This window comes from Alligator mississippiensis, chromosome 6 (assembly GCF_030867095.1).
Source record: "Alligator mississippiensis isolate rAllMis1 chromosome 6, rAllMis1, whole genome shotgun sequence".
NCBI lineage: Eukaryota > Metazoa > Chordata > Crocodylia > Alligatoridae > Alligator > Alligator mississippiensis.
In genome coordinates, this window is record NC_081829.1 from 41,849,469 (window position 1) to 41,871,736 (window position 22,268).

The 22,268-nt window shown below is 42.6% G+C and overlaps 1 protein-coding gene across 2 annotated transcripts in view; it reads right to left on the reverse strand.

Moving 5' to 3' along the window:
* LDB3 (LIM domain binding 3) overlaps positions 1 to 22,268 on the reverse strand; it is a 222,805-nt gene that overhangs the window by 180,488 nt on the left and 20,049 nt on the right. For both annotated transcript variants that reach the window (XM_019497157.2, XM_059729829.1), the window contains one exon: positions 21,467 to 21,591. In XM_019497157.2, the coding sequence (XP_019352702.1) occupies positions 21,467 to 21,559 (93 nt within the window). In that variant the 5' untranslated portion in view covers positions 21,560 to 21,591. The remainder of the gene's footprint in view (positions 1 to 21,466; positions 21,592 to 22,268) is intronic.

The window sequence follows — 22,268 nt, forward strand, 5'->3', positions numbered from 1 at the left end:
CAAAAACATTACTAAAAGCCAAAAACTCAGATCAATGGAGATCTAAGATAACCACTTAACCCATACGATATCATGAAATTCAGGTACAGCCCTGGTTTCATTCACTACAGGCACCATCGTATGAGCCTATATATAAAATGCAATAGTGTACAAGAGACTCTCCTGTCTGCTTTCCAGGTTAAGTCTTTAGGATGTACTGACCCTAGGACTTTGGGCAGAGAAGACAAAAGCTCACATTGCAGGTGCCTGCAGTGCACCTGTTCAAGGGATAAATAAAGCATCTCAGTTCTAGTTTTGGTTTCATTCACTGCCAGCCCCTTGCTATGAGTGATCTACCACCACCTCAGTCTGTCAGTCAGATTGAAAATATTGCTCTGCCCAATGAATCCTCTCACAAATAAAACAATTGCTATTCTGCAACCCTTTTACATACATTATGAAAGACTAACATCTCCCTATCTGGGTTTCTTCTATACTTTTGAGGGTGTTAATCACACTGTAGTTCTGTGCATTGAACAATGTATATTAGTGATCTCCAGCTACTAGGAGAAAGGGATCATATTTAGGAATTGAACTGTAGACTCACAGAAGTCTCTTTAACTGCTGCTGCTTTATTCTGTATTTATTTTACTCTACCTCTGTGCCTCCCACAGCAAGGAACACTTTGTGCAAGCTGCATGTAGGAGACCATGTTTTTGAGATCAGATCCATGCGTGATCATTCAGGACTCAGTCCAATGCTCAAGTCAGTGAGAATTCTCTCATTTTCTTGAATGGGGGTTAAATCAAGTCCATTCGAATTCACTGGTGAATATGAAAAAATGCCCCTTTTCATGTATTTCTAATACACGTATATATATATATATATATATATATATATATATATATATATACACACACACACACACACACACACACACACACACTCCCTAATCCAATAGGCATCCCTGCACCCACTTACTAGATGGACTAGATGGTAGTTAGCCTTTACTTCAAACATTACAGGCTTACACTTTTTTGATCCAAAGGTCAGAGATCCCCAAAAGTGACTTGTTCACTCATGGGGTTACATTCACTCATCAACTTTTGAATTTAATCTCCAGGTCTGGCGCAATAACTCTTCATGCAGCCATTATATTTTAGAGGCATTTTTTAAAGATGATGCACTTTTGCAAAGGAGACATTCTTAAAAGCTCACGTGATAAAATTTTGTCTCATATTCTCCATTTGCTTGGTCATTTAGTTTAAGGACAACCAAATGCACATATTTCATACTCACACCTGTGATAAGCAGAGGACTGGTCCTGGGCACAAATGATGGGGGGAAGCCAGAGTCCCCCATCCATTGGGAGTCTGCCATGGCACTGGCAACCCTGTGCTATACTACAGGAACACCAAGCAGGACAGTGCTGCATCTGGAATGCAGGCAGGGATGGAAGGGAGGGAAGTGGAGCAAGCAAAATGGTGCCTGGGAGCCTTTGCCAGAGCAGGAACAGCCCTGAATCTAAGGTGTAAGCATTGTGGGGCTGGTGGGGGGCAGGGAGAGCCTCTGCTCACACAAACATGTTGAAAGCACCTTTGACAAAAGCCACTTTGAACAATCTAAAACTAAGCTCATGGCAAGTTATTCACCTACATTGAGAAACTTAATTAACCTTTGGCAAGAAGAGAAAACAGAAATCCTGAGATGGATCAACTGCTTGTGTTTTCTGAGGTAACCAACCTGTCATGCCATCTGTACTCAGCATGTAAACTCTGTGGTGGTCAAGATCACAGTACTAAGGGGACAAACTGGAGTCCAACTGACTCTTTTGAAAATGGAGGATTTAGCAAGTAAGAGGTAAGAGAAGAAGGGGCTGTGTATAAGCAGGACAAATATCATGAGTCTGGGTTCTGTAGGAGGTCTTTATCGTAGGGATTCTTGTTTTCTTTGCAGAGGCTTCAATCCCAGAACAGAGGCAGATGCACCATGGGGAAGCACTCAAGTACTGCCCCATGGTCTTACTACAGATACAGTCAACAGGCTTTCCAGCACAGCTACTACTACTTGTGCTGCTGTATCTGGAGGATGAAGCATATAAAGGGACATCCAGGCAGCAGTGCAATGATGAGCTGTTGTTGAAGCAATGCCTGAGGGTCAACATCCTGGGCACTTCATGGTCCCAAATACCAGTAATTCTTGATAGAGAAAAAGACATTGTGTTCAAACACTGACAAAACAAACCAGCTCGCAACAAAGACCACATAAGAAAGGTGATTTGACAAGGTGTCAGGAGGGTGCTTTCATTTTACAGCTTCTAACAAAACCTCAAAGTTCAGGAATATTAATTTGTTCCTTAGAGCAACTAATCCCATCAAGATCTGACTAAAGATCATGTCTTGATTTAGTTGCCACCTCTTTTATTTTTAAACAATCCTCAGAGCCACCTACCTTGCACTGTTCTTGAACTAGCTCTGACTAAGCAAGATAGGAATGCTGACATTCTCAGTTAGAGGACAGATCCAAGTTACCCCCCAGAATGGAGGAAGGGCAGCACAAATGTACCCTAATACCAGAGAGTTCTGGATTTGGCACTGTGTACTAGAATCTGTAGTTACAAGATGTATTTTGGGAGTTTTGGATGCCCTGTCCTGAGCAAGCATTCCAGGGGTGTGAAGTAAATGGAGCTTAGCTCCAATTCAGAATAGCTTCTTGTATTACAAGGTGCTTTAAATATAGAATACTAGTCCCTAAACAAGGCTTTAGGGGGTATGCTTAAGGTCTAGGCCAGGAATAGGTTATGTAGCACATTACAGTTGTTATTTGTCATCATGTCACATAGTAAGTTATTCTGACTCAAACTGACTGTACATCAAAGAGTTAAATAAGTTTACAACTTTGAGACAGTGATCTTTTAGGAGAAAGCAGGTTTAGGTCTGTATCAACAGCAAGGATGGTCAACCAACAGCAGCAAAGGAGATAGCCAAAATAGCTTAGCAACTGGCACTTGGACTCAAAACAAGAGAGATAGAATGACCCAGTGCAAATATCACTAAAGGTGGAGTTCTTCCTAATCCGTCAGCTGTCATTGCTACAAATCAGCGTGTTTGGAAGGATTTTGAACAAAGAATGGTCAATAATCTATTTATTCATGGTATCAAACCACTGTCACCAATTTCAGTTATGTGAGGAGGAGGTGCAGAAGGTAACTTTATCCGTACCAAAGGATTTGCAGACACTTATGACAGCAGGACATTTAGTTCATTAGATTTTTCTAAAATTAGCAGCAAAAGGGCTAGATCTCATTGACATCTGAAAAAATGTCTGTCAGCTACCTTATTAAGAAATCATTTTGTATTAAAACATTAAGGATCCCATGTGGAGGTATTGGTTAAAGATGCCAGGAACTGTTTGTTTTCAGTGCCCAATCCCAGAAGCTAAACTCAATTTTGGCTCTCAGAGGACAGAGCTCTCACATTTACATCTGCGGGAAAAAAGAAGGAAAAGGTCCCCCCCGCTTCCTACAATGAAAGCAAAAATGAACAATTCCTTTATTATTTTTTTTTAAAGGAACAAAAGAGCCTCCCAAGAGAATACAGACATGGATTTGTCCATTCCTTTGAAACTCAGAATTTACCACAATGTTCAGATATAAATTTATAAGGCTGTTCCCAAAGAATCCCTGCCACTATGAGTGGGCTGAAAAATAGAGCCAACTTCAGAGTGAGCACATATGTGATCTACCTATTGTTCTGCAAGACATTCTCACTATATTCCAATGGTCATGACCATCTTATGATAACTATAAGCCACTATTATGATGCAGCTGTGAAAAATGTTAATGTAATTTTAGGGTGTATTAATCGGATATATGTAAGAGAAACAAGGAAATGCTAGTACCATTGTAGAATACTCCTTTTTGGTCACCACTATTCAGAAAAGGTTAGCTTAAACTGGCACATGTTCAAAGAATGGCCACTATGTAGTCAAGGAGCAGATACTGTTTCTTCGATTAAAGAAACTTGGGTTGTTTAGTTTAACAAAATGGAGACTGAGAAGGGATTATCATCATTCTTTACAAGAACATTCATGGGATAGATGTTAAAGAAGGGAAAGAGCATTTTAGGGTGAAAAACACTATCAGCACAAGTTCAAATGGCTATATGCTGGCTATGGATAAATTTAGAGTGGAAATTAAATTTCTAAATATCTAAGGAGTGAAGTTTTGGATAGTCAGGCATGTAAAGTGGTGGGGAAAGAAGTTCTCTCTCTTTAAGATGGAACTGGACAAGTTTATGGAAGGTATGAAAAGACAGGACAAGGAATTCTACTTGTTTAATAATCTGCTTAGTTATGTGGGTCATATTTGCAGTCCCCAGTTTGGGGTAGAAAGATAGATCTTGTAGTTGCTTGCCTTAAATGCCTCTATACAAATGCTCATAGTATGGGGAATAAGCAGGAGGAACTCGCCCTCTGAACAGCCTGTTGAAACCCAGACATAGTAGGGCTCACAGAAACCTGGTGGGATTCATCCCATGACTCGGCGGTTAACATTAGGGGCCATAGGCTTTACAGACAAGATAGAACAGGAAGGAAAGGAGGGGTTGTGGTGCTCTACGTCAAAGAGCAATACACATACTCTACCAGCAGGATGGGGTCAGAGGAGGGGCAGGCTGAGGTGCTCTGGGTCAGGATACAGGGGGGTCATGGGGAAAGGGACTTAATGGTGGGGGTCTACTACAGACTTCCCAACCAAAGTGAAGAGCCGGACCGCGAATTCTTGGGTCAGCTTGCGGAGGCACTTAAGGCAAGGGATGTAGTTATCATGGGTGATCTAAATTACCCGGACATCTACTGGGAGGAGCAATCAGCCAGGTCGGACTGCTCACTGAGGTTCCTGGCCAAGATACAGGACCTCCACTTAACCCAGGAGGTGCACAGTCCTACCAGGGGTAATGCCCTGCTGAACTTGGTCCTGGCCACAGGCGAGGACCTGGGAAGAGGGCTCCATGTCCTCGACCACCTGGACATAGTGATCATCACTTGCTGGAATTCACCATCCAGCACTGGGTGCCAAGGGCCTGCAGCAAGCCAGTAGCCCTAGACTTTAAGAGGGTCAACTTCAATGAGTTGAGGAGATTAGTGGGAGAGGCGCTGGGATCCTTGAGAATAGGGGAACGCAGTGCCCAAGATGAGTGGTCGTTCCTTAAGGAGATGATACTCAGAGCCCAAGGGGTGACAATCCCAACAAGAAGCAAGGGGGGCAAGAGTGCTTAAAAGCCCCCCTGGCTCACCAAGGGCATTCCTGAATGCCTGATTGCCAAAAAGGAGGCGTACACCTGGTGGAATGGAGGGGCTATCACCAAAAAGGAGTATACCTCCACTGCTCAGGTCTGTAGGGGGACTATTAGAAAAGCTAAGGCAGATATGGAGCTAGGGCTAGTGTCAAGGATCAAAGATAATAAAAAGTCCTTTTATAAATATATAGGGAGAATGAAGAAGGCACTGAGTAATGTGGGGGCCCTGCACGATATGCTTGGCAATCTGGTGGTTGCACCAGAGGAGAAAGCAGACCTCTTTAACAAATTCTTTGCCTCCATTTTCTTGTGCAGGGACCAGGACTCCCCTACCGAGATTCCAGACAGACTCAGGAGAAATGCCGCCAAACCTAAGGTCAGGGAAGGCCAGGTTAGAGAGCTTCTGGAGGGGCTGGATGTGTTCAAATCATCAGGTTCAGATGCTCTCCACCCCAGGGTGTTGAGGGAATTGGCAGGGGGTTTTGCGGGGACCCTGGCATGGCTTTACGAGTACTTGTGGTGTTCTGGCCAGATGCCAGATGACTGGAAGAAAGCCAATGTGGTCCCCATCTTCAAAAAAGGGAAGAGGGAGGACCCGGGCAACTATAGGCCCATTAGTCTTACTTCAATCTTGGGGAAACTGTTTGAGAAGATCATCAAGGAGCACAGCTGTGATGGGCCAGCAGCAAGGATGATGCTCAAAAGCAACCAGCATGATTTCATTAGGGGCAGGTCCTGTTAGACCAACCTGATTGCCTTCTATGATCAGGTCACAAAAGCATTGGACGCAGGTGTCGCAGTGGATGTAGTCTTTCTGGCCTTCAGCAAGGCCTTTGACACTGTCTCCCACCCCATTCTCATCAAAAAACTAGATGACCGTGGCATTGATGCCTACATAGGCAGATGGATTACAAATTGGCAGAAGGGTTGTACTCAGAGGGTAGTGTTGGACGGGTCTTTTTCGACCTGGAGGGAAGTGGGCAGTGGAGTCCCCAAGGGCTCGGTCCTCAGGCCCACACTGTTCAATTTCTTTATTAGTGACTTGGACAATGGGGTAAAAAGCAGCCTGTTTAAATTTACTGATGAAACCAAGATTTGGGGTGAGGTGGGCATGCTAGTAGGGAAGGACAGATTACAGCAGGACCTGGACAGGTTACAGGGATGGGCTAACGAAAATAGGATGGATTTCAATACTGACAAGTGCAGGGTGCTGCAGTTGGGCAGTAGGAACTAGTAGCACACTTATAAGCTGGAAAACTCCCTTCTCGAGAGCACAGTGGCAGAAAGAGATCTTGGAGTCATTATTGACTCCAAGATGAACATGGGCCAACAAGGCGAGGTCATGGTCAGCAGGGCTAACCATACCTTGTTGTGCATCCACAGATGCATCTCAAGCAGGGCCAAGGAGGTGATCCTCCTCTTCTATGCGACACTGGTCAGGCCGCAGCTAGAGTACTGTGTTCAGTTCTGGGCACTCCACTTCAAGAGGGATGTAGACAGTATTGAGAGGGTCCAGAAGAGGGCCACCTGCATGATCCGGGGACAGCAGAGCAGACTCTATGAAGGGAGGCTATGGGACCGTAACCTGTTCAGCCTTCACAAGAGAAGGCTGAGGGGGGACCTGGTGGCCGTCTATAAACTCACCAGGGGGGACCAGCAGGGTTTGGGAGAGACCCTGTTCCCCCTAGTACCCCCCAGGGTAACAAGGAATAACGGCCACAAATTGTTAGTGAGTAGGTTTAGACTAGACATCCGAAGGCACTACTTCAGTCAGAGCAGCTAGGATCTGGAACCAGCTTCCAGGTGATGGCTCCTACCCTGGGGGTCTTTAAGAGGAGGCTTGATGTCTACCTGGCTTGAGTCATTTGAGCCCAGTTTTCCCTCCTGCCCGGGGCAGGGGGTCGGACTTGGTGATCTACAAGGTCCCTTCCGACCCTACTTCTATGAATCTATGTAGGTGATGATGTGCAATGGTGTTTTTAGAGATTTCTTTGGTTAACAATTGTGAGCAATGCAGGGGACTAGGCTCAATGGCTGAGCAAGTCCCTTCCAGTGAGATGTTCCTATGACAGTGACAAGAAATGGGATTTTTAAATTTTGTTGCTTTTGTTTTTGCCACCTCAGTTACTATGCCTGTTTCAGCACACTGTGGAGAAAGCTATTTTGTATGTGTAAGTTGTTTATGCTTGGTATATTTGAAATGTAAGCAATGTAATTGGACAGAAAACAAGAACCCCCCCAAACAAGCACAAACTCAGTTTCTTATGAAATGCTGTTTGTTAAATATTATGTGGTTTAACATGTTAAACTAATTGAAGAATTTAAAAGGTTTATCTTTGGGTTACTGTATTAATATGCAGTCAGTCATAAAGCTGGGCAGTTGGAATTGCCCTTTCACACAGTCTTTTCCCCATGTGCAAGCCATTCCTTTTCAGTTAGCATTATTCCCAATTCATATTAAAAGTGGCAGATCAAGTACACTGTCATACATTAAGCTTTCTTCTGCCTCAGGACCTGCAGGGGAATCAGTTTTCAACTTGCATGGCAAAGCTTTCTCTCCTAATTGTCCTACAACCTCTTCTAACTGGAACCAAAGCCACAACCTGCACTGTATGTGGCTGAATGCTTAGCACAGCATAAGCAACCAAAAAGGGGCCAGAAGATATCAGATTATAGTAACTGTTGTTTTGTTTCATTATGTAACAAATACCAGGAGTATCAGAGATATGGTAAAATTCTGTACCTTTGAGTACCATACATGGGCAAGATAGCACACCTTAAAATGCTAGGCTGGACCACAGTGACAGCAATTGCCTCCACTAAGGCAAAAATCTGAGAAATATGTTTGTCCCAGACACTTGTATTGCAAAATTGATGGGAAACACTTATAATAATGGCATATTATTGCTGAACCTGTTTCCCTGATTTGCTACCACTGGCAAATGATATGGGGGCCTCCCTCCACTGGTGAACCCTACCCCTGAATCTCACCTGGTACTACCCAAACCCAAGCTTCCTCAGCACAGCTTGCCATCATAACTCCTTCTTTCACATTAAATGCTAAATTTCCTTCTACACTTGCCTGACACAGATTTTCATAGTTGTTAGACAGTTGACCTCTCAGGGATTATTAACCTTCTGTAGGGAAATACAAAAGATCAGCATTTTTATATTGTGGGTGTAGCAGCACAAAATTCTAGAGCAATGTAATGTTTTAGTCCTGTCACCTGCTTATTCCTTTCCATCTCGTCTGTCTCTCCTACACTGAAGTCACACTTTTGGTACTGTGGCTTCAGTATATTTCCTATGACATCATATGATGTCACACACAGATTGGTGACCCAACAGAAGGCAAGGATAGGTTGCAAGGAAGAAAAAACCCCCCGCACTTCAGGCAAACATGAACAAAACAGTTGCATTTGGCAGTGGAAATACAAAGGAAAGGTTTCTGACACCTAATTGGTATAACTGTGCCAGTATGGTCAGCACAGAGAACTTTGTTATTTCAATCCACCCAGCAAACAGTTGGGTAATGTTTGTTCTTGTTAATAATTTAACAAAGCTGATTATTTCATCTAAAAGTCAAAATGTGCCTGGATGTCAGAAACTGGAAGATATATACAGAAATAAGATATGCACACAGGATGAATACAAGACATATTTTGTATGCATAGAGTTACTGTGTCTTCTACTTACTGTTAGTTGAAGGCAACAAGTTCAGAAGCTAACTGTATCTAAAGGAAAAGTCACTTAAGCAACAGTTGCCATTAATCCCATATCCTCACTGAAAGCAAATCATTGGACTGGCAACTTTTTCCTCTCTCCTCCCAAGACTGTGCACATTTTTTTATCCTATACCAAGTATTCAAAGGGAGCGTGATCTGCCTGGTCAGCTTCCTGGCGGGCCAGGCCAAAATGGAATCCTTGAAAAGCCATGGAAACTGGCTCACAGGGGATGGCTCTGACAATACCCTCCCACACTTCTGGCTACTTGAACCAGGCACATGTAACACTCGAGTTTCGACACTTCACCACACAACACAACATGAACCAGTTTGTGTCCCACTGGCCATTGAGGAAGCACTTTCCAAGATGAAAAGCTAGTCCTAAATGTGTAACTCCATGAATGTCATGAGGAAAAGGAGGTTCTATATCTGATGATGAGTGTTTTCATTACCAACAAGTGTTTCATGCTTTGCCCCTGGGAGGACCACACACTTTTGCACTTTTATTATACAAATACTAAAACAAAAGGTGAAAGTTTGTCTCTCTCTCAGAGACACACATACACAGAGTATATTGCCATGGCTTTAAGATTAAAACATCATGCATTTACAATATCCTTAATTTAAGGCAGGATAATAAGTCTGTGATCTTTACCAGAAAGATTTCTACAAGGAAGGACATCAAAAATATCTTGTTTACACTATGATAGTAAAGCCAAGAAAACGGAGGAAAAACCCCACCCATAGTAGATAAATGTAAGAATTTTGAAAACTTGAAAATTTAGGGGATATGGGAAAAATATAACCTAATATAATGCCTAACATTTGAAATTATATTTTTACAGTTGAAAAAACCTTACAATTTAAAAGGCATCTAGAGGAAGAGTAAAATATTGACCTATGAGAGCATCTAGAAAATATTTAGTCTGATCTATTTAGGCTAAATTGTGGACAAACCACTCTGATAGCAAGGAAGGGATGGTGCTTTAACAATGTGATGTGGGGCTTTTCTGACTTTGGTACTAAAGAAAACTTAGGGCTCCCATTATTCTGAAAGTTGCTGCCTTTGAGTGCTCTGATCTATCTCTACACAATTCCCTCAAAAAGGGGGCAATGGTATTACAGTGACACCTCTTTGATACAAATAATCTCTTTCAGTTTTTTTGTTTCTGGATGGAAGTGGGAGAGGAAACAAGGAGAAGGCCTGTGGTAAAAGAAGTCAATCAGAACATTATGGAAAACTTTCCTTGTTCTTCCATTGCCACAAACAGCACATGTAAAATGGTTCATGTAAGCAGCACCAGAGAGTTTTGCTTGTCAAAGTATACAAATTGGCACTTTCCCCTTCATCTTAGCCATCATTAAGTCAACAAAAAATTGCAAAAAGAGAAAAAAACAGATGTGATTGAGTACCTTCTCCACTGAGCTATTCTTAGTGTACCTCTGCTTCTAGCCACATAGTGAGACATATACAAAGTTCAAATAAATTATTGTGCAGAAAGAAAAAAAGTTTTGCTGGCATGATTTTGGAATGGTTTTGTGGTATATAAATAACCTGTTTAACTTGCAGGTCATCACAAATGAACAGTAACAAACCCTACATACCACAACAGATAGCACCCCCATTGTGACCCATGGATCTGTGTGGTTATTATATTAAAAACTAATAGGTGGACAAATCTTTTTAGGAATATTTAGAATTGTTCTTAAAAACTGCACTGGGATCATTTTATATCCCTGTGCTAGTAAAGCTATTTATTGGAAGTTCAAGCATAAAGGTCTAGAGAGAAAAATAAATTTGAAAACAGCTATGAAAGAGATCATAAAGTGACCTAAAATCACTTGTCCAGTCAGAAATGTGTCATGACATTAAAGTCCAATATCTTGGGCTCACTTTCAGAGCTTGAAGCAAATGCTATGCATTTTATGGAAGAAAATAAAGGTCTATTTACCCAAGGCAGAAAAGTCCCATTTCCAACCATGGTAGGTAGCAAATTAGGAGACTTTAAGTCTGCTAGCTGTCTAGAACTAATCATTTATCCTGGCCTGTGGATTTGTGAACTATGAAAAATTAAAAATTTAGGGAAGAAACAACAATATCTTCTCTTTGAAAAACTCACAGTATAACAGCTGCTTAGGAAGTTAGAAATCATCCTGGCACAGGATTAATGAATAGAAAGAAGGCAATAGGAACAGATAGGAGTGTTAAATTTCTCATTTTAATATTGTTTTTACACGTTTATCATGTTTAGGCCTACAGTATGCAACCCGGGCAGTACTCCAAGAGGTACCCCCTCTCCAGTTGAAGGGATCAAAGCAGGTGCACAAGTGCTGTGGGAGGTATAGGGACTCTCCTCCCCCTATAGAGCAGACCCAGACCACCAGTGGGGACTTAACCATATACCTTTTCATGACAGAACAATACTGGGAACATAGCCAGTATAAACCAGGGGATATAGGGGACACTACAATGCCCCAAGGGGGCAGGATTCAACAAAGGTTAGACACTTACAATCATAGACATTCATCCAGTTGACAAAAGACAGGGTTAACCAAAGTGTAAAACACAAACAGCAGAACAAACAATACTGGTTGGTGAAATATAAAAAGGCACAAAATACAAAATGTCAAATGACAAGGAACATAGGGCCTAGGTACCTGGAGGGGAAGAAAGCGGGAAAACACAATGGCCCCTTTCCACTGCAAAAATAATTTCTCTCTGTTAGCTCACTCACCCCAAGTCACCCCACCTGGGACTTGAACTCAAGTCTCCCATATGGTAGGTAGAAACACAGCTACCAGTGCTGGTACTACTCTAAACTACTAGGGGTCTTGACCTTCCAGGAGTCCCGGCCTCACGTCAAGCTGGCTGGCCTCTTATTGGAGGAGCTGGAAGCCGAGCTGGGAACCTCTCAGGTCACTGCTCAGATCCTTGCTGGATCTGGGGAACCTCTCCTGCTGGCCACAGCCTCTCATAGGCGATCCTAGAACCCAGTGGGGATGGAGGCCAGTGGAGAGCCTCTCCTGCCGGCTGCACACTGCGCTGCTGAGGGTCCAACTGTTACCTGCAGGTCCCACTCCTTCAGGCTCTTCTGGGGCAACTGCTCCCGCCCTGCTGGTCCAGCTCTTGCCAACTCTTACAATCTCCTTCCTTGTGGTCCCTCGCTGGTCTCCCTTGAGTCAGCCGCGCTGCCCCTTTTATCCCCCTCCAGGTGACCCAAGGGGCCAATCAGGGGACATGGAGGGCGAGTCTCTGGGGCCTGATTGGTGAGGAAATGGAATCCCAAGTCCTCCAATCATCTTTTACTTCTTCAAAACCCCTGGGCTAAGTCACTGCCAGCTAGCCTATCACATCTATATATGTACTGCACACAAAACACACTGTGATGCTGTACAATTTCATATGGAGTTACATAGTTAAGTGAATTTGTGGTTCAAAGACCATATGTATAAGTACTACGCAAAAATGAGTCCACAAACTGCTTTGTTAACTCCCAAGTTAATAACTGGAAAATGTGCATATCTGCCAACAAGAATTCATCCTGGTTTTTATGGCAATGAAAGCAAATTCAGTCATTAGAAAACTAAGTAGTAAGTGCTAATTATAATTACCCATAAAGGTAGATAGGAAGAGCCCAAACACATATGTTAAGGCTCTCTACTTACTAAGTTTTAAACACACCTTCTTGGATCTAGCTCAGTGATTCTCAATCAGGGTGCCATAGCACCCTGAGATGCCTAGACATTCCTTCAAGGGTGCTGTAGGGTGTCGTACAATGATAGAACAGTCAGGTTTGCAAACAAGATTTAGAAGATAACACCAGACATTTCAAATAGAAATCCATACTTGTGGACTTTGTGTTCTGTGCAACAGAAAAACTTCTTTATCATTTTCTTGTAGTCAAAAAAGGAGTGAAAACTAAGGGCTGGCATTTTCTGAGACATACCTCAAGTCTATCTAGGATTGCCTCAAGTCTAAAAAATTTAGAACCACTGGTTTAGCTAGAGTAAGAGGGGATAGGAAAAGAAGATATTTTGGGCTGCTTTCCCTTTAAAGAGGGAAAAGGGAAAAGCAGGTTTGATAGGACCTGATGTGTCATGTAACCAGCAACAGGAGTTGTTAGAATGAGATTCAAATATTCCATACCAAAAAAGGCTAGAATATCCTCGTCCCTTCAAAGGCCACATCTCTGCAGTAGACAAGGCAAAGAGCAAGATAAAGTATAAAGCTGGTGTACTAAATAGTCAAATGTTTGATGGCCCTAAGATGCTTGGCTTTTATACTACAGCACTGACCATAGCAAATTCTTGACTTATGCTGTCATTCTCACTGTAGATGCTCTGGTGAGTTGTGTTTTTATACTCAAACTCTTGTCCAAATGATAAATATGACAAACCACTCTGATAGCAAGGAAGGGATGGTGTTTTAAACAACGTGATCTGGGGCTTTTCTGACTTTAGTACTAAAGAAAAAACTTAGGGATCACATTATTCTGAAAGATGCTGCCTTTGAGTGCTCTAATATACTCTGGTCTACACAATTCCCCCAAAAGAGAAATATGGTCACACTAACACCTTTTCGAAAGAAATGATTTATATCAATGTTTTTGTTTGTGAATAGAAGTGGGAGAAGAAACAAGGAGAAAGCCTTTGGTAAAATAAATCAGTCCAAACGTTACAGAAACCTTTCCTTGTTCTTCTGTTGCCACAAACAGCACATGTAAAATGGTTCACGTAAGCAGCACCAGAGAGTTTTGCTTGTCAAAGTATACAAATCAGCATTTCCCCACTTCATCTTAGACCTCATTTAAACTAAAAAGTATGGGCATCCTTTAATATCTCAGTCAGTTTAAGTGCTACAGCTCTGAACTGGCAGTATAAACAATGTTATAAAAAGCAATGTAAACCAGTGTGTCTAACCGTTACAGTAGCAAATTAATAAAAAGATACAAGTGTGGACGGGGAATGTCAAACATATGGCTGGTGAGCCATGCCTCTTGCAACACTTCCACCACAGCAGGCAGCTGCCTGGCCTGCAGCCTCTTGCTTTATTGTTGTTGTTGCTACTCCTGCCAGCACTACAGATCCAGGTCACCAAGAAGCCCCATGGTCCAGATTCACCCTAGGGCACAGAGCAAACTTGACAACCCTGGTGCAGATCATTCAGTCACGTGGCACTGTTTGGGAATGACTAGGACAAACTCAGAGTATTAAGTCTTGCCACCTACATTCCATTTCAGGTCATGGCTTCAACTATATACCAGATCACATAACTATTGTGGTCCCCCCTCCACTCTCACTGAACTGTTACTAAAATATCCTTAATTTCACTGGAACATAAAAGGAATCTAACTTTTTTGTGGTGCCCAGCCATCACAGTATCTAAGCATAGATGAATACACACAGCTACTAGGGCTGTGTGAGGCTTCAAACAGAGCTTTGGATCCAGAGAAGCTTTGGATGCTTCAGCATCCGAAGCAGCATGTCTGGATCAAAGTGCTGGCTTCTTTAGCTTTCTGAAGTGGTTTGGAGCTTCTGAAGCACTTTAGAAAAGCTTCAGAGCTGCCTCGGAGATCTGGCCATAGGGTATAATGCGGAAACAATGAAATATCTATAACGTTGTTGTTTTTTGTCTGATTTGGATGAAATTTGCAGAGATTGTAGCCTATGCTAAGAGCATAAAGTCTGCCAAGTTTCAAGAAGATCAGTGCAGGAGCTCAGCAGGAACTGCACCCCAATTTCTTGAAAGCAAAACTGATGTCATGTGTATGTGTTACATCACAGGGGGGGATGAAAACTGCAAGGGTGGTGGCCTTTGCTGAGGCCACAAATCCTGCTAAGTTTCAAGAAGATCAGCACAGGGGTTTGGGGGGGAACTGCACCCCAAATTCTTGAAAGCAAAACTCATGTCACGTGTATATGTTACACCACAGGGTGGCCTGTGAGACACTACTGCAGGCCTGGCTGCTAAGCTACTGTGTTACCGGTTACCAATCGGTCATGATTCACTCAGGGACCACTTCAATACACAGTAGCTAGCTAATGTAGCCAGTTAATAACCATCAATTAACACCTACAAAAGCACAGACTAAAGAGAGGAAAGAATCAATACAGACAATCAACTGCCCCAAGACAGACCATCCCTGCAGCTTTCACCCTGCTGTGTCTTAACACACACACAAGGTCACGCATGTCATGAGTTTTGCTTGTCCACAGCTTGAGGTGCAGTTCCCCCCAAACCCCTGCACCAATCTTATCAAAACTTGGCACACTTTGTGGCCTGAGCAGGGGCCACCACCCCTACAGTTTTGAACCCCCCCCCCCCCCCGTGTTGTAACACATACACATGACATGAGTTTTGCTTTCAAGAATTTGGGGTACAGCTCCCCCAAAACCCCTGCACCAATCTTCTTGAAACTTGGCAGGCTTTGTAGCTTCACCAGGGGCTGCAACCCTTGCAGTTTCACCCCCCCCCCGTGGTATAACACAGAGATGTGACGTGAGTTTTGCTTTCAAGAATTTGGGGTACAGTTAACCTCAAACCCCTGCACCAATCTTTTTGAAGCTTGGTGGACTTCATGCTCTTAGCAGAGGCTACCACCCCTGCAAGTTTTATCCAAATCAGACAGAAAATAACAAAGCTATAGATATTTCATTGATTCCCCATTATACCTTATGGCCAGATCTTCGAGGGGGCTCTGAAGCTCCAGAGCTGCTTCGAAGCATAAACCCAGTCTGGAGCTCTGGATCAGATCCCTGGCATCTGAAGCGGCCAGATCTGAAGCCAGATCAGATTGCTTCCAACTCGCACAGGCCTAACCGCCACTCTTCTCTCACAGGGCAGAATGAGGCAGAGGTGTATCAGTTTAATTGCATCAGAACACCTTCCTTCTTACCACCAAACACTTATGCAGACCATAAAAGAAAATAGATCATATCTATTCTGGTGGTTTTGCTGCCCTCGTTGACCCAGGAAAGACCAGACTCATGCTATTAGGTTATTGGTGACAGCTTTCAGTGCAAAACACATCCACATCAGCACAGAAGTGACAGGTCCTCTGCTTCATGGGAAACCAGTGGATCGCATTCTTCTACTCCAATCATTTACCTGTCCCAGCTCATGGCAGAATAAGACTTAGAGAAACTGTGGGACTGGGCTAAAAAAAGAATATCAGTGTGCAAAATCCTCACATTTATTTGCTAATGAGTATGTGGTTCCAGAAGTATGAAGCTGAAGGGTGACTATAGTTCTCACATGCTCACTTCCCTCTCCTTGCATCTCCCCAATGATGACACTATGCAGGAACTTATTTTTATATAAAGAACAGGGTATTAAGCATAATGCTATATTTCTCGGAAACACAAACATGAGTTTTCACCAGTCACCCAGCTAATTGACTGGCACTCCTGTGTCTTAACACATGAAGATTCAGCAGGTATCTGATTACCTGGGTTAGGGAAAGACATTCAAAAAGCCTGAGTTTAAATTGATTCAATCTTTGCAGGTTAGTCTAACCTGGCTAGGCTAAACCAGTTTGTAACTGTGCAGATATCCGAGACATGTAGACACATGCCTGCAGTGGCTCAGGCTAGAAGCTGAGGGGCGCTAGAGCAGTCCTCCCTTCCCTTCCACATTATGGAGCTGAGGGGGGCATGGCCAGCCCCGGCAGGATGTTCTGATTAGGGAGGGGTTCCCCTCCCCCCCAGCCCAGGTGGAAATTAATAACACAATGTTTATCACCCCAACTCAATTTATCACCCCATTAAGAAAACAGAGGGACATTACCAGCTACCTGTTCAGTCTGCTTTTGTCCCGTCTGTCACCACATGGACTGTAACCAGCATGTGGTCTGCTAGCTAATGCTAAGCGGTGCCAGTGTAAGGTAGAGAGGATGGGGAGGGGAGCGGGGGAGCCAGGCAGATGCCTGCAGTCTCTGATGAGCTCCAGCCAGGGAGCAGAGGGGAGGAGCTAGCCCTTCTGTGGAGCAGAGCGCCTCACCCAGCCAAGAGAGCATGCCCAGATGCTGGGGGTGCCTGGTTTATCTTAAACCAGCAAGGGGACCTGGGACAGACATTGTATAAGCCGGTTTGACCCAAATCAGTTAAGTCTGATACTACATTCAACCAGGTTTGTCCCAAACCAGTTTCAGCCATTTTCAAACTGGTTTATGTGCACTGAACATCTGTTCTGTTACAGGTTTAAACCAGTTTCTGATCACTTACACCAGTTTTTGTGTAATGTCTGTCCCTAGACATGGACCTCCCAGAAACAAAAAAAATGACAGTGCTTTGGAAAGCATTTTAAAAGGCCCAAATTAACTAGAAAACATTTCATGCTATAGTAAAAACCCCACTTTCTCTTTTTTAAGATTTAAAATACGTTCCCTCCCCATCCCCTACCATTTCTGACTTTCTTTCTGAAACTCTCTATTCCTTGTAAGTAGTTATAAGTAGTCATAGATAAGCTAAGCTAAGTTCTTGTATGCCATTATTGTGACAAGCCTCTTTTTATAGTCTAAATAGTGTTCTGGTATTTTTTTGTATTCATTTTTACTGTTTTATATTGTATTCCTATTATATTTGTATTGGCTTTTATTGTTTTACATTGATATTGTATGATTTAGGCCTGTTCCTGTAAGTTAACCTAAGTAATGTCAACCTCCATCTTGTAATGTCAAGTCTCCATTTTGTGTCCCCTGCCTGGGCATACCCTATTGTAAGTGTGTTGCAACTATGACTCACACTTACCCCTCCTATGCATATTGATTCCTGGGTGAATGAGAATGAGTGAGGGTACTTGAGACATAATGGTAGCAGGCCTGAAAATAGCTCCTGCTAAATGACCAGGCCATCAACTCAATGACTGGACCATCAGCTCAGTGACTGCACCACCACCTTGCATTGACTTTCCCTAAAACCACACACCTACTCCCAGGACCCAATATCTGAAAGATGAAGACCTCCAAGGAACCAGCAACATGGAAACAAAGAATAGAATAGAAACCAGACACTCCACCATAGTATCTCACTGGACAATGAGGACACCTGAAACTCTTTGCCCCCACCTCTGACCCAACCTCGTGTTTAACTCCCATCCCTCTGCTCCCCATTCCAGCTCTCTGCCACCTTGGGCCCTGACTCCAGCTGCCCCTCTATGACCCAGCTTCTCTGTCAGCTTCCTGCTCCCCCAGCTCACCACTGCTCCATCACCTCTACCTCTCCTGACCTCCTGGCTTTGCTCCATCACCCCCACCTCCCGGCTTCCAGCTTTCTTTCCCCAGCTCTTATTTTCCTCTATTTCCCAGCTCTCTACCCTGGCTTTTCCCACCACCAATCCAGCTTCTCCCCCAGCTCTTCCCCCCTGCCCCCAACAGCTTCCTACATCCACTTCTACTGCCTCCACTCTCCCAGGTCCACGGCCAGCTCTTCAGGTTCCATCTTCACTGTGTCATCTGCCTGGGGACCCAAGTGCCACCTAGTCACCAAGCACCCCAATTACCCCTAAGTGCCCCCTAGTGTTAACACACACAGCCACTGAAGTGCCTGTTTGCATGTGTGTATATGTGCATGTGTGTGGACCCATGGTGTCATTTGTGCAGTTTGTATGTGAATGTATAATTTTGTGTCATGCCCTCCTGCCTAAAAGCACAATATTGAGATCCCAAGCATTGATCTGATGCATGTCAAGTCAACAATGCCATCTTGTTTGGCAAAACAAGATCAATTCTGCTTTCTGTCCCAAATTTTCTTATTGTGCACTCCCTTCCAGATTTGCCAACTGTTCATGTAGCCTTAACAGCATGTTTTATATTTTAATCCCTTAAATGCCAATTATTATTATAATGAAAATTAAATCTGCAATTACACAATTTCTCCCACAAACGCCCCGAGAGCTTGTGTATCCCCAGAGGTATGAGCACCACAGTTTGGGAACTCCCATGGGCAACTGGTGTCACCTTAGTCAGGGGGTACATGCCCCCCCAGTGACAAGTCAGTGATTGGGGTGGGGAGAGGGAGGGGGGGGAGCTGCGCCACGGCAAAACTCACTGACTGGGAAGTGACTGGGTGCTCGCAAGGGGAGGCACCGGTGTTTCTGCCTGCCTCCCCTGCCCCTTGCCTAAGTGGGGAGTGTGGCCTGTTAGGGGATGCACCAGCACCCTCAGGGGGTGCATGTGCACCCACTATGCATTGCCACTGGGAACTCCTGCTCTAGGCTTTGAAAAGTCTGGTCCTGTTCACATGCAGTTGTGAGCCAAATCTATCCAATATCTGTTGACACCACTTGGGAATTGAGTGTACTTTACTGAAAATAACATTTAGCTTATCAGCATTTTAAAATTATAGTTCTTACTAATTTCTGAAACAAAGCATTAAAGTACATTTTTTCCTCACCATAGGAATGCAATTATTGCTGAGTTCACAGTTCATCTCACTTACATCTGCAAATTGGTTGGTGATAATGAGTTTGTGTGTTTTAGAATGTTATACAAAAGATACTATAGAAACTTAAGTTTATTAAAATATAAAATCAACAAAAAGCACAATGTTCCAATTTAAAAAAAGGCTCCTTTCCTTTACTGTGCCTAATCACTAGTACCTTACAAATACAAAACAAAAAGCTCTAAATTATGAGATCCAAAATGTCACAAGAATGTCTTCATGATAACACTAGTATGCTTGTCATAAGCACTGTGAATCCTTACCTTGTGGAGGTTAAAGGGGAAGAAACAATAACACCATTTACTGTACCAACATTAGCATAAGCTTGGGAAAATGAATTCGTATTTTTGAGGCAGTCCTTTTGTAATATTGACAAGAGGACAGCCACGACAGGACAAAGTCACTAACAAAAAGGGTTCCTCCCATCATAGCATGAGCATATAAAATTTAGCAGCCTGAAATTAATGCAGACTCAGCCCTGTACAGAAAGAGAGATCCTAGGCATATAGATAGACAAGGAAGATTGCATAAAGGCAGAGCTTGAATATTTTGGAAAATTCCCCAAGATTGCAGATTCTTGCTGATATCTTTGGCTTATGATCACTGCAAAGAAAATCAATTTTGTTTAAAAAACATAAAACAGATTGTATGCAAAGCTTCAAATGTCTGAGGACCATATAAACCAGATTTCTAAAGGAGTATAACTGCTGCATCTCAATTTTTTTTAACCCACCTGTTTATCCGGATAGAGATTTGGTTATTCTTTTTACAGTTCTTAAATGAGTGCCCTCTTGTGTCCCTGCACCACAAACTGGAACTCCTGCTGTTGCTAATTTTGTGAAGCAATTGGAGAGCATCTAGAATGCATATTTATGCTTCTATGTCTAAGTACTCTATCAGATTTGCAAAAAAGCCTTTCCAGTTGCATAAGAATCTTTACAGAACTATTTAGTCTCTGATCAGAAATAAAATCCTGACTCATCAACAAATGGAAAAGGTATTCAGTCTTAATACAAGAGAGCTATTACAAAAAGTCTTTCAGATTAGTGAAATAGTTTAGACAAGAGCCCTCCCCTAGACTGCCTTAAAAACTACTCTGACAAAATAATGTGGAAGTGGAAATCAAATAAATGGACCAATTCAGAATCAATAAATGCAGTGGGTAATTAATTATTGAAGTCATACATTACTTTACAGCTACTAATGGAAGGCCTCTATATAATTTAAGACAATATTTTCAGCTCTTTTGAGACTCATCTAATTTCAAGCCCATTACACACCTTTTGTAAGGGGCGGGGAGGGGAGGAAGAGTACTAAAACTTCCAGACCATCTTTTATCCTTTTTTCAGTCAGAAGACTTACTGAAATCATCACTGAATGGATCTTACTAGTCATCTTGACAGGACCTTATTCTGTACCAAGTAAAGGGAAAAAAAAAAAATTACAGATTCCAAAGCTCAGATGGACACAAAGAATATTAGAGAGGAAAAAGAGAACATCAAGCAACATATACTAATAAGGAAGCTACCTTTTCATTCTCTGCAAATTTCAGCCTATTTCCTATGCTCAGTTCTTCCTCCCATCTCCTCCAAAGCTCATTACAGACAAAGTTAATCAGACCCCTTGTCAGCAACAAAAAGGCAACATTATGCAATATATAAATTGTCTTGCAGCTTTACAGAAACAGTAATTTAAGAGGAGTTTCTCATCACTGAAGTAAAGATACAGCTTCATCTTTCTTACACAATATATCCAACCTGTCCCATCTCAGCATTATTGCTTATGTCAAAATATGCTTCGAATCAGCAACATTTTAATGTACCAGAAGAAAAACATCCTATTCTGCTCAGTCCTCCTCATAGTCTGTTTAGTCCCTACTGCCTGAAGGAAAATCTCTTGAATGCAAACAATCAACCTCAATAAAGGTTTGCCTGTCCAGGTCAGGGTGTGGAGTCAGCACCCAGTTTGCAGCTATTTTCCAGCTAAAGTAAACCCAAGGTACCTTTTGTGATCATTGGCACTTACTCTGGAGATGGTCAAAGGCATGTTGAAGTCCTTTCCCCCTTGCAGTCGGAAACCCCATGGTCCAGGTCCATTGAGAGTCACATTGTAAGACATTTTGGAACTCTCTTACACCAACCACCAAGGCTCTAAAGGACAGGGAAGAGGGGGGCGGGGGTGGAGGAATAGAAGAAAGTGTTAAAAATAAATAAAATCAAATCAATAGAAAAACCACTAAATGTAAAAATAAAGAAAGCACAATAATTGTCTCTTTTTGCCTTGCCTGCTCAGTCCTGCTGAAGTGACACCTAAGAATAGATAGAAGCTATAATGCAGATACTGATATCCCAGCTGAGCTGGGCCCATAAAAGGCTTGTAACCAAACACCTACTATGCAAGGATTTCATGACTCAGAGAGCTAATATAGTCCCCTGGGAGGTTAACAGATTTTTCTAGGCTCCCCAAGACACTCTGCATGGTTGGAATTACTTCATGGGGGAAATATTTTATAAAAAACAAAAAATACCCCTAAGTTTTAGTAAAAACCCAACCACTCAAACCTCACTAATAACCTGCTAACAACTGCAAGGGTTTGTTGTTTTTTTTTTTTTAACTTATTTGTTACATTTACTTCAAAGAAATGAGATTCCATGTAATACAAAAATCAGGTTTTTATATTCATATTTTCTTACATGCAGTCACAGGAATTAGAATGCATTTACTCATTACTGTACACTGACTTGCACATAGACAATTATGAAAAAAATGATTTTTGCCTTTTAGTTTTATAGGCTTTTTCTTTTTAAGGAAAATCTGTTCTGGCTTA